This window comes from Callospermophilus lateralis, chromosome 13 (genome assembly GCF_048772815.1).
Source record: "Callospermophilus lateralis isolate mCalLat2 chromosome 13, mCalLat2.hap1, whole genome shotgun sequence".
NCBI classification, from domain to species: domain Eukaryota; kingdom Metazoa; phylum Chordata; class Mammalia; order Rodentia; family Sciuridae; genus Callospermophilus; species Callospermophilus lateralis.
Window position 1 is genome coordinate 49,229,600 of NC_135317.1, and position 13,519 is coordinate 49,243,118.

Genomic DNA, 13,519 nt, shown 5'->3' on the forward strand with positions numbered 1-13,519 from the left:
TTAGTGCACAATGGACATAAAACATAGTTTCCACCACTCTGCTGGAGGGGGAAGGAGAGGTGCACAATATAAATTTACTCTGTGGCAGATGCTAAATAGGCATCTTAAGTATGTTACCTATTTTACCCTCACAACAACCCACAGACACAAGATAGTATTATTTTTGGCTCCAGATGAGGAAATTGCAAGGGAATGTCATTTGGGATGTGGGATGGGGTATTGATTATCAGTATAGACTAGACCGCCTGGGTTTTTCTTCAGGATCCCTCACTTATCAGCTTGTGTGATCTTGGGCAAGTTCTTTGATTTCTTTGACCTCAGCTTCCTCATCTTAAAAACAGAACAATAATATTTACTAAACAAATTGTGAAGCACTATAGAAACAGCATCTAACCTAGAATTTGATAAAAGCAATTTAAAAACATCCATAATTAGAGCTTCCCTTTACCAACACAGTGTTTTTTTAAAATTTTGTTTAGTTCTTAATGGACCTTTATTTTATTCATTTACTTATATATGGTGCTGAGAATCAAAACCAGAGCCTCAGACTTGTGAGGCAAGTGCTCTGCCATTGAGCCACAACCCCAGCCCCCCAACACACTATTAAAATTTTTTTTTTTGTAGTTATAGATGGACAGCATGCCTCTATTTTATTTGCTTATTTTTGTATTTAGTGTTAAAGATCAAACCCAGTGCCTTACCCATGCTAGGTAAGGGCTCTGCCCCTGAACCACAGCCCCTGCCTCAACACCATGTTTTGGAAGATTTTTTTTTTTTTTTGATCAGAAACATCCACAGAGCTCATTAGACTCCCAGGCCACACCTAAATTTAGGTGATCAACTTGTCCTGGTTTGCAGGGGACTTTTCTGGTTTTAGCACTGAAAGTCCTGTACTCTGGAGAACCCCTCAGTCTGAGCCAATCGGTTTGGCTGGTCGCCCTGCACCCATACTCACTTACCAAGCTGGAGTCTCTGGCACTGGGCCTTGGGTATCTCAGTTTACAAGGGAGAGGCACCAGTCATTGAGAGGGAGTAGTGTAATGGATTATGCCAGGAATGTGGGAGCTGGATAGACCTGAGTTTGAATCTCATTTTTGTCATTTTTGGGAAATGTGACTTTGGGTAGGTTGATGGGTTTCTGGGAAACTGAGTGAAATGGAAAGTAGCACATACAGAGTTGATTAGAAAGAGCATTTGGGACCCACTCTTGTGGAAGGGAAGAGAAGGAAGAAGGATAGGGCAGAGGGAGCCACTGGGCTGTAGGGAAGTCTCAATGAAGACCTCAACCAACCTCACAGAGAGCTCTGGAGGTAGGAGGGAGGATCCTTCAGAATTGTTCTGTGTTGGAATGAGGGGCTGGGTTTCTCACTGTCATGTCCACAAGTCAGTGCATGCCATCTTCGCTGGCAGCAAACCCAGCCTGAGAGGCTGACAGCAAAGGTCTCTTTGGCAAAAGTAGGCCCTGTAGTTTTGAGGGTAAATCTTTCAGGACATAGTGGCCTCCAGTAGCACATCACAGCATCCACCACAGGGAGAATAACTTAATCCCTCCAAACCTCTGTCTCTCCATCTTTGAAACAAGATTGGTGATAGCAAGTTTATCAACTCAGAAGATTGTTAATAATTAAGTGATTCACTACACAGAAAACACAGTTGGATGCTGTAAGCAATCAACAAATGTTAGCTAATATTCTATTTTAAAGTTAGAATAGGACAACGTTTGGAATGAAGTTGGGGCTGATTCAGAAATCTTTTTGAAGGATATGAATGTCTTGTCTGATTTGCCAGGAGTGACAATGTCAGACTTTTTATTGTGATATGTGTTACTGCATTGGACATTAAAATATAAAGTAGGTGAACAATTGAATTAACTCAGCAATTGTTTAGTAAGCATCTGTTAATAGAGAGATTAGATCCCAAATGAAGCTTGAATTCAGAGTCATTGCTCTGGATGAATAATTAATTTAATGGGCTAGACAAGGCTTAGCTATCAGATCCCATGGAAAATCAAACATGTCTTTATTAGTAGCAATGAAACATATCATGATAGAGTCTTTGTGTATAGACTTCTAAAATTAACTCCTGTAAGACATTCTTTGTATCCATCAAAACAAGCATTAGACACAGGAAGGTTGTAATGACACTGTCACACTTTAGCACAAAAACTTGCTGAAACATTTGGGGGGTAATTTTTAATCTACATCAGGAGCTTCAAAAATATCCTTGCAATTCTGGTCCAAGATTATTTGAACTAAGAAAAAATAAAAAACTATACACTGAAAGACAGGAGAAGTTGGAAGAAAACTCCTTAGATGTTTGCTGGTAGGGAAACAATTATTTAAAATAAAAATTTAACTTTGTTGAAAAGGAATGGGTCATATTTGGAACTCATTTTCTAAATGGAGAAAGTTGAGGCCAAGAATCAGTCATAGACTTGTCCTAACAAGTGAAGTCAAAAGGAACCAGCCCTCCTTAATCTTTGTTCGAGAATTCTGTTTGTCTCTCCAACTAAACCTTTCTGCTTCTTGGCATGATGTCTTAAGAGTAAAATGTCAGCTGTCAGTGCCACAAAACCACGAAGCCAAAGCGCAATGACTTGAAGTATGTGAATGAAGTTCATGTTCTTTAAAGTTTTTCTTTTCTTATTTTCCCTCCCTAACTACCTGATTTTTCTTTTATTTATTTATTTATTTATTAATCTATTGATTTTTTAATTTTTAAATTAATTAATTTATTCTAATTAGTATATATGACAGCAGAATGCATTTTGATTCATTGTATGCAATTGTAGCAAAATTTTTCATTTCTCTGGTTGTACACAATGTAGCATCACACTATATGTGCAGTCATACATGTACCTAGGGTAATGATGTCCATCTCATTCCACCATCTTTCCTGCCTCCATGCACACTCCCCATCCTCCCTCCCCTTTACCCAATCAAAGTTCCTTCATTTTTCCCAGGCCTCCCCGCTCCCCATTATGGATCAGTGTCCACTTATCAGAGAGAACATTTGGCCTTGTTTTTTGGGATTGGCTTACTTTGCTTAGCATGATATTCTCCAGCTCTATCCATTATCTGCAAATGCCATGATTTTATTATCTTTTAATGCTGAGTAATATTCCATTGTGTATATACACCACGGTTTCTTTATCTATTCATCTACTGAAGAGCATCTAGGTTGGCTCCACAATTTAGCTATTGTGAATTGAGCTGCTATAAACATTGATATGGCTGTGTTTCTCTCTCTCTCTCTCTCTCTTTCTCTCTCTCTGTCTCTCTCCTGGTCAACCTGGTGAATCTTTGAAAAGAAACTTATTCATATCAAAATCTAAAAATATCATATAAAATTATCTTTTGGCAGTGTGTATAAGACACACATAAAATAAATGAATTTTGGTTTTAGACGTGGGTCCCATCCCTCAAGGTGTCTCATTATTTATCTACAAATATTCCAAAATCTGAAATCTGAAATACTTCTGGTCCCAAGCATTTCAGATAAGGAATGCTCAACCTTGTCAACACATCAGGGTCGTGTTTGATTAAACCAGCATTGTAAAGCACATAAGGGAGAGTGAAGGAGAGAAGCCCATGATCATCACAAATGACTCCCTTCAAGAGCTAGGGTGTTCACATTGTGGCATCAGCTAAGACTCAACCTATTAGAAAGGACAGAAAACCCAACATTGAATTTATTTAAAAAAATGTCTATGTGTGTGTGTGTATTTTTTTTTTAAATATATACATGTGTTGAGGGCCACAGCCAAGTTGGGATGATGCATGGCATTTTTGCCAGAAGTAGTGGTTGAGAGGTGACGCCAGCGAGTTCTCGTGGAGTTCCCGTTGAGTTCCAGTTGAGCTCTCACGGGGATTCCCAGAGAGTTCCCATTGGTTGGGGAAGTGCCGGAGAAGGGATATTTCCGGTTGCTGGTTCCTGGACCAGCCGAGTGGCGTTCGGGAGAATTCCCGGGGAGCATGTGTGGAGTGTGCTGGTGGAGTTCAAAAATAAAGTTTGTTCCTGCTTCAGTGGCTCATGATTTGTGCCCAGCCAGACTTCGACATATATGTGTGTGTGTGTGTGTGTGTGTGTGTGTGTGTGTGTGTATTTTAAAACTAAATGTATTAGGTGACTTATGCTAAAAAGTCTAGTTAAGCTTGCTTCAGGCATGGCTGAACTGTGGGATTGACTGATATTATCAGAACTCAGCATCAGTTCATCTCTTGACTTCTGGGGTGTGGGCCCCAGTCTCAGCAGCTTGTGAGAGCAAAATGGCGGCCACAGCAGCAATTCCCGCCCCAACAGTTGTCTCAGGTTTCAGAACCAGTGGATTCCAACAGGAGTTATATTCCCAGAAGTCCAGAGAAAAATCTGATTACTTCTCATTATCCCTAATTGGGTCACATGATCAACCTGTACCAATCAGAGGAAAATGCAACATACTGATGGACACAGGCCTGGGTTACATGCTTAACCTCTGGAGTCAGTTTGTGGACCACATGAAGGTGCAGGAACCAGAGCTCCTTAAAAGTGGGAAGGGATAGTTTTAAAGATGAAATGAGACTTCCCTTATTAGATAGTGAATGAATGCTAAGCAGCAAAATCAACAGATGTCCATTAGAGTTGGGCTGTTGTCATTTTACTCCAACATTGCTGGGAAAAAGCTGCTAAGAACAAACTCAGCAAATCACAGATTTGAATTGAAGAGCAGAGACACATGAATCTACAGAGCTCAGCCACTTTTCTCTAAATAGAACATAGTTTACACTATTAAAGACAGATGTTTATTTATTCTGTGCTGAGCATGCTACAGTAAAGAAGATTCCAAAGATCCTTTCCTCTGCAGATTGCAGATTGTTGGGGGTAGGGTTTTCAACTCTTATTAAAGGGAAACTTTGGGGGACTCATTAGAATGGGGTAATAAATATGTTTGGAGAAAGCTAAAGGGCTATGTTGTTTCACAATTCTGGAATTCAGAGCCATAAAAAAAAAGCAGTCTCATTAGCTCAAAGGACAGAAACTTTTATGTGTGAAACAACTTTATTTGGATAATTTTGGCATCTCAAGAGACTCTCCCTGTGGCTATATTATAAAATAACTCCTTATGTCTTTAGTATATATTATCCTGTTGGGCCTTGTGAAGCAAGAAATTACTTGCTGTGTTTAGTTGCTATGCTATGGGCCTTTTCTATAGTTTTCATTTTCTTTCTTATTAATTCACACCCTTTCTAGAAATGCAAGTTTGAAAGCAATTTTCATTAAAATTTCTTGTAATCCATAAATTTGAGATAATTGAACTGAGTCCTTGTTTACCCAAATTGCCTATACCCAAACTATTTCATGGGTTGTAAAAATAGGACAATTTTGGGGGACTGCTCTCTGATGATGAACGCTGGAGATGGTTTTTATCTCTGGAAAAACACTTGTTCCCAACACAGGTGATATCAATTCTTTTATGAGCTGGTACTGTGGTAATCTAATGAAACTAATCTTTATGAAGAAAAAAGTACATTTCTTTCTTACTAATTGGGCTTCAGTATCTGATGGAGTTGGATCCTGATGAGCTATATTACCTAGGAATTGGTAAGCTAAGCACAACTTTGGAAGTGTTTCTATAGTGGACAATATCATTTTTTTGAGTTCCATTTTTTTTTCATTTTGGCTACAGAGTACACAGTTATCATAGTGTTCCAGATTAGGAAGGAAGCTGCAAAGGCACTGCTTGGATGTTATTTAAGGGACATTAGAAGGGATCCTGCCTAAAGAGTAAGATCCCACAGAAATGGGCCATAATAGTACTTAAAAAATGTTTAATGAAAGGAAAAAAATAAATGAAAGAATCAGCATAAAATCATCTTATTTTACTTATGTTAAGTGAAATTAGCCAGACACAGAAAGACCAGGTACTACATGCTCTGTCTCATATATGGAAGCCAAGAAAAGTCAACATGAACCTAAAATAGTGATTACCAGAGGAAGGGAGAGAGGGTGGATAAGGGAAGGTTGGTTTTGATAAGGCATATTCTATGCATGTGTTTGAAATATCATATTGAATCCCATTAATATGTACAATTAATGTGTTAATAAACAATAAAATATAATAGTAAGGACTATAATACTAGGATTCAGAGGATAAGGTAAATATCTGCCTTTCCAGAGATAAAAATAACTGAACAGTGATAGAACTTTCAAAAGTTCATGTAGTCTGGCATGGTGGTGCACGCCTGTAATCCCAGGGATCAGGAGGATGAGGCAGGAGGATCGCAAGTTCAAAGTAAGCCTTAACAATTTAGCAAGAACCTAAGTAACTTATGGAGACTATCTCCAAAGAAAAAAATAAACAGGGCTGGGGATATGGCTCAGTGGTAGAATGCCCCAGTACCAAAAAAAAAAAAAAGTACATGGAATCATGTACTTGAATTATGAAAAATCAAATATATTTTTCTTTGTTCTACCATGCTGGAAGAACTCCTATCTTATGGAGAGATTTATTGCCATCTTGTCTAAGTAATCAGTGACCCTAGATGTGTAGTACCAGAGGATCCCTGGATTGTGCTACTCAAGGGACAAGTTCTTTGATACTTCCATGTGAATGGAACCCTAGAGGTGAGTGACCCAATACTCCCATCGTTATGTAATCAGTATTGAGTACTTATGTTTTGCTTGTACAAAATCTCAGCACTTTGGGGCTCAGTCTAATTTTCTCAGATTTTGATTTCATATTAATCAGTAGTTTTGAAAAAAAAAAAGTCTTTCTATAAATTAATGCTGTATTTTTACTCTCTTTCTGCTTTTCTGGTTTGTGGGGCTGGAACTTAGGAAGAAGAATTCCAAGAAGATAAGTGCCCCAAGTTGGAGCAGAAGATGACATCAGGTAGAGTCCACTGGGTGTGAATCCTTTTCTGGGCTGCTATTGCTGACAGCAGGACTCAGAGCATCCAAAAGCTTGCAAATTTCAAAGGAAAAATTGTATGTTTTAAATGATGAAAACACTACTAGAAATGTCACTTGTGATGTATTCCAGCCACAACATCTGGGCAATTGGTTGTGAGACAGAAAATAGCTCGTTCTCTTCTTTGTCTTTTTTTCTTTCATTGATTACACTTCTTGATGAACAAATACTTGCAAAGTAGATGATGATAAAGAAATTCCAGATTCAGTAATGCTAAAATAAGGAGTTTGGCTACTTACTGAAATGCTTTTGATTATCTTGGGAAATATTCTTTAGATAAGTTTGCTTTAGAAGTTAAGATATAATCAAATATGTAGCTTTGCTAAAGCTATTTACCCTGTGATAAAACTTCCTATGAGATAATGTGGAAAGAAACAAGTTACAAGACATTTATAATATAAATATAATATAGTTTAAGATTAAAGACATTTATAATATAAATATAATATAGTTTAAGATTAAGGTCAGGGAAGATAATCAGAAAAAAGGCTATAAAAATAAACATTAGTTGAATGGAACTAATAATAATGAAAGCTCAATCTTAATACCTTCATCTTCTGTTTTCCAACAGCTTCTAGTTTTGTGTTTTATATGACTCAGTATTGTAAGATGACTCCAGAGGTATTTGTTGCTGGAAGAAACTTGTGTTCTTAGAATTTCATGGCAACCAGGGAGCAGGATTAAGAAATGGGAAATAGTAATGGAAAGAATATGCAAAGTGAGGGGAAAGTGGCACCCTGCTCTGGTAGGAGTGGGGATGAGAGAAGCAGCTATTAGCCTGCTCCACCATTTCCTCTATACCTGTTCTCCCCTGCTAGGTGACCTGTACTAGGTTGAGAGCAAGCATTACTCTAGTTTGCTGCCTCTTCCTAGGATTCTGTTCCCTTGCATATCCTCATATACCTGGCTCCTCACAGCTCAAATGTCCTGTCCTACAGAAACTTGAGGACCACATTCACATTCCTCTGAATCACTCTTCAACTCTGACCCATTTAAAACTTTGTTATAATCTTATTCTGACTTAAAATCAACTTTCTACTGGATTGGTTTATTTCCTTATTGTCTTCTAGAGAGCAGGGACATTGCCTGTATTGTTTAATGGTATCCTTGGCACGTTGGACAGAACCTGGAACATAGTAGTCATTCAGTAAATTCTTGTTAAATGAATCCCTTATGTCCATTTTCATTCTCTGGAATGGGGACATCAGTGGGGCAGGCTTTTTGTGGGCCAACACTATGCCTATTTTAGATTTGGGGATTATAAAAAAAGAATAAGATATGGCACTAGTGCTCAAAAGAGAGAAATGTCTAAGAGAGGGTGTCTACAACACAAGAAAAAAATGTAAAATGTAGGTTGTAGAGGAAGCCAAGGCTGTGGAAGCCTTCCCTTCACAGAGCTTGCTGTTGAAGAGTGCCTGTAAATTACAGACACCGGGAGCTAAGGCAAAAGGCAGAACACAGTACACATCAAAACTGAGATAGGAGTAGGTAGCTTGTGAGCACTAAAGAGGTGGGATGAATGCAATTTGGAGGATTCAGGAAGTTTTCTAAGAGAATGAGACATATAAGCAAGGTCTTGAATGATGGAAATTCATTCATTCATAAAGAGAGTACATTAGCTAGGGTATAAATACATGATAACCAATACTGTACATTGAATCCATAGTGGTATCTTTCTGGAGTTCCACATTTTTTAAAAAAAAATTTATTTTGGTTGATGACCTATTGATTAGGCATCTGACACCTTATCCCAAGATCTATAGTTTATACTTGCAAGGGCTACCCAGGGGCCAATGACAGTTCCATCATTTTCTCTCTAATAATTTAGCAGAAATCTCTACATATTTGATGGTTTCTTAGTAAGTAACTTGCCTATGATTAATGCTGACCCAGAATCAGGTGGTATTTTCCCCAGACTCCATGGAAGTCTTGCTAAGTGGAAAGGGTAATATCTTTTTAAAAGTGAACTTTGATTCTTCATTGAAAATACCATTTCAAAGATGTATTGCATCCTTTGCACACAATATTTGATGCAAAAATAAAGAATAGGACACAAAACTGAACATGGGCTATGCCTGTAACTGTGCACATGGAAAAGGAAGAATGAGGCAGTCAGTGGGCCCATGAAAGACGATGGTGTGTTGGGTGGATGATGTGTGGAGGAAGTTTTCCCTACTTGAGAGTTCCTTTGACATGACCAGGAACAATATTTTTACTGATGGTGGCAAAGAGGAGGTATCATACCAAAGAGAGAGAACTGTTTGTCAGCAAGCCATGATTTGAAGTCCGAGAGCATAGCTCTCCGAGGATAAGCCAGTTATTTGAAGTAGCTGAGGACAGGGACAGAAGCCAGTATATGTTTCACTTGAACTTATGCATCATTTGCAGCAGTTGCTATACCAGAAGAGAAGCACTCTTTCTTTCTGTATTAGTTAGGGTTCTCCAGAATAAAAAACCCACTAGGGTATAAATTTGGTAAGAGATGTACTAAGAGGAACTGTATCATGTGACTATGGAGACTTTTAAGTCTGTCACTGTGAACTGGAGTTCCAGGAAAGCTGGTGGTGTAACTCTAGTCCAAGTTCAAAGACCTGAGAACCAGGGGAACCCATAGAGTGAGTCCCAGTCGAAGGGCAGTGTAAGACTGATGTCCCAGTTCAAGCAGTCAGGCTGGAAACAAAGCGGGGTGACTCCTTCCTTCCTTTACCTTTTCTTCTATTCTGGCACTCAACAGTTTGGGTAACACCCACCCATATCGGAGAAGGCAATCTACTTTAGTCTGTCCACCAATTCAAATGCTGATCTTATCTGAAAAATATCACCAGAGACGCAACCAGAAATATCATTTAACTTGATCGCCCCTTGGCCCAGTCAAGTTGACCTAGAATGGACCATCACACTTTGCCTATTGGCCTTTCCATGAATGTGTTACTTTTCCTGAGTTTTTATGGTTTCTCTGCCTTTTATTTTGGAGAGGAAGTTTTAGGGTGAACCTTTGCTTCATCTCTTTCTATTCTGCTGAAAGGTTCTGAGAACAACCACCAACCATTCTGAATACCTACAATAGTCTCTGTGGGCTCCAATAGTGAGTTAGATAAAAAATTGAATATTTCTTGCCTAGTATGGAGACTCAAGTTTATAATTAACACAGATAAACTATAGATCATGCCCCTACTGATTTTATTTGTAGCCAAATGAGTAGAAAACTACCAGTTTTATAGAGAAAGAGGGATAGGAGCAACCTTACACAGGTGGAATATCATATCTTCACTAGTTCATTTATTCCCTTGTGGGCAGGAAGATGAATGATTTGGCCAACTGTGCTTTCTTGAGAGAATCCTTTAAAAATGAATTGCATCCTTTCTGGTGGCTATGTTTCAAAAAAAAGTAAAACGTGTTTGAAAAATGTTGGCTCCATTCACCATTCCTCTTACCCATGTATTGCTTTAGAAACAGGCCAAGTGTTTTTGCATGCTGAAACAACTTACAAATGAACTTAAAATTCAAGACGATCTTGCGGAATCCTGATTATTTGTGCTGCCAGGGCCTCAAAGATTGCAACATTCGATAATCTGTAAGTTAAAGTCTTTTTATGGTTGGTCAAAGGGTGTTATCAGAATACCCTCTTTTTGTTAAAGGTCACCAGGAGTGGAGTGGGGCCCAGCACATTTTCAGAGTTCATTGTGCATGTCATTTGTACTGAGTTAAGTTTTCATTTCCTGTGGTTTTTAGGTTACTTAAGGGTGAAGTAACGAACCTTAAACCGTTAGAACTCTTCAACCAAAAATGGACACAATGAGGAAAATTATATATGTATTTTTGTAACTTCTTTGGGGAAGTGAGACCAGGATTACACTGAGCAGCCTCCATTCCTGCCTGTAGGTTGATATACTCAGAGGTCAGACTTCTGCCTGGGCAAAACCCATTTCTGATTATTCAAAGTGTCTGTTTTTACTTTTATGTCATGGTAGAACAGTCCACAGGAGACTTCCACAGGGACCAACTATATTTTGGTCACACATCCCCTTCAACTGTGCAAAAGCAGAATGAATAGGCAACTCTTCAGATGGGGAGGTAAGAAAAAAAAGAAGGGAGATGGACCTCATCTTAAATGTCTCAGACAGCATGAAGATTAAGGGCAGGCTTTTCATTAGAGATAATACTACTGGGGGTTGTGGATGGTTTTCAGGGAAGACCTGGTTCCTAACTCCTTTCTGGGACTCTTCCACGTGGCTCACATCCTCACCTCTTACCAGATCTGTGCTCTCCGTGAGATCTTCTTTAGCCACTAGAAAATTGCAGACTGTCCTGCAATTCTTATATCCTGCCTGGACTTGTGTTTCTAAAACCACTGACAGCTATCCAACACACTGTAGAGTGTATTTGCTTTTTGTCTTCCTCCCTGCTAGAGGGTAAGCTCCAAGGGTGTGGGAGTGCTTTACGTGCAGCTGCACACAGGATGGAGACCTAGACTAGAGCCTGACTAGTAGCAGGTGTTCAGTACATATTTGTTGGGTGAAGACTGAATGCTTGTTCCTGTCTCTTAAACTCTTGCTAAATCAATTTAGTTAAGCAGAAATGGAACATGGCATCATTATTTATTTCTTTATTTATTTTTGCTTTAGTTCCCAGCTCTACTCCTGGAATGCATAAGAACCCAAAATAAGTAGTTTGACTGAGTGTGAGTGCATGAATGAACTATGGATAGGCTCACAACATAGCCTGCGATGGAAAAATGGGTGCACTCTATTTAACAGATAGGAAGTGAATCATTATCGAAGCCAGAGATGAGTTGGACATGAGCCTTGCCTTCCAGAAGCCGAATGTTCTTCCTTTACCAGGAGTTTATCTTCTTCCTGTTCCTTGAACTGTAGGACAGACAGTCTGAGGGTCCATAGGAAACCTTTTACTGGAGAAAATGCTACTCAGGTTGTAGATGACTCAGTGAAACCCAGATACCCCACACTCCTTTATGAGATTTATCTATCATAATTTTATTTTAACCTATGGAATCCCATTACTTTGTCTCTATTTTGAATAATAGCAATTAGATTTCCACTATCAAGTAAATCTTTTCAAGAAGTGAAGGTGGCAACATGCTTATTACTGGAAGAACACAATCTTGAGAAGGGGAGATTCATTCCCAATCCCAAGGGTTTAACACACAACTGAGCAGGGTTTAACACATAACTGGGCTCTAATACATATCCATAAAGAGATGCTTCTAGAATTTACTTACACATCTTGTATTATCAAGTATGAGTAGGAGAAAGATACTATTTTTGCCTACATTTTCTCCACTGGTTAAATCCATTAGAACAGCCTTTCACTCTGAGGAGATATTTCTCTAGTGACCGGACATGGGGGTAATGTTTATCTTTGGCAGGAGAAGGCAGCAATGCCATGTTTAGCACTTGGGGTGAAAAGAGACTTCCTGGCCTGTCCATTAAAAGTGTGCCAGTCTGCTTTCAGCCCACTGCCATTTTGCATTCAAAGGCATAAACTAATGAAATAGGGTTTAAAATTCTCAGCACTATCCTAGGCCAAACCTAAGAAGAGATATCACCACTCATGGATTTGAAAACATAGCACCTACCCTCCATGGAGTCACCCAGAGAGCAGTCTGCTGTTTCTTCCTCTCTTTATGGGCAGAGAGCTAATTGTTTTCAGATTTTTTTTTTCAATTCAGGAAATCCAGCAGACCACTTATTGTTCATGAATGAGAAAATGCCAAAGATAAATAAAAATGAGGATTTATTTTAGACTCTGTATCTAAGATATACCTGATATGCTGTTGATTGAGTGGGTTCCTGTGCCTTAGAGAAGAGCTGAGATGTACCTGTATAGCAAATTGAGACACAGCCAGGAGACACCTTGGTGGCTTCACTGTATACTCTATTACACCTGATTTTGTGTTTGTTAACACAATGGGAGTAGAGGCATGGAGCTTTCCAGAAGTTTACCCACAAGGTGCATCAGATACCAGGAATGAAATTTTCAGTGTGGATACTTACGAGTAGAACTGCCTGACTTTTTTTATGCTACCAGATGCATTTCTATATATCATTCTCTTTCAATATTTTCTTCTTGTTTGCTTAAAATTGAATGTTTTCCCTTTGTAAAAATCTCTTGGAGAAGGAAGTGTTGTGAAGGTGACATTAACACACAAAGTCAGAAGAAGCAAAGCAATAGTCTATATGTAAATGTTTCCCTCCTAGAGGAACCTCTCTACCACTTCCCACTTCTCACTTCCTTCCCCTATGTAAGAATAAAAAAATATGGAGGTTATATTGCTTGCTATGGATTTGGATGCCCAGCCAGCTTTCTCTTTAGAGAAGTGGATGTGGAAAATAGAAATCATCATCTAGAAGTTCCAAATGCAGGTCACAAATGTTCATAACAGAAAAAAAAATACAAAGTTTTCCAATCTGAAAGACTGTTGTTGATGTCATTGTTATTTTTGCTCCTTAGCCATGTTTCCCTGAAAACATCTGAAATGAAATTTCTGCCTCAGAGATCCCCTGTGAAGTCAGTTTCTTTATTTCCGCCCTCTCTCCACACTCCAGCTCT

General features: G+C 38.8%; 1 protein-coding gene across 1 annotated transcript in view; it reads left to right on the top strand.

The window, feature by feature from the left end:
• The window catches only part of Fam107b (family with sequence similarity 107 member B), a 197,422-nt gene that overhangs the window by 70,480 nt on the left and 113,423 nt on the right, over positions 1 to 13,519 (top strand). The window contains exon 2 of the mRNA XM_076831395.1: positions 6,817 to 6,871. Coding sequence (XP_076687510.1) covers positions 6,817 to 6,871 — 55 coding nt within the window. The remainder of the gene's footprint in view (positions 1 to 6,816; positions 6,872 to 13,519) is intronic.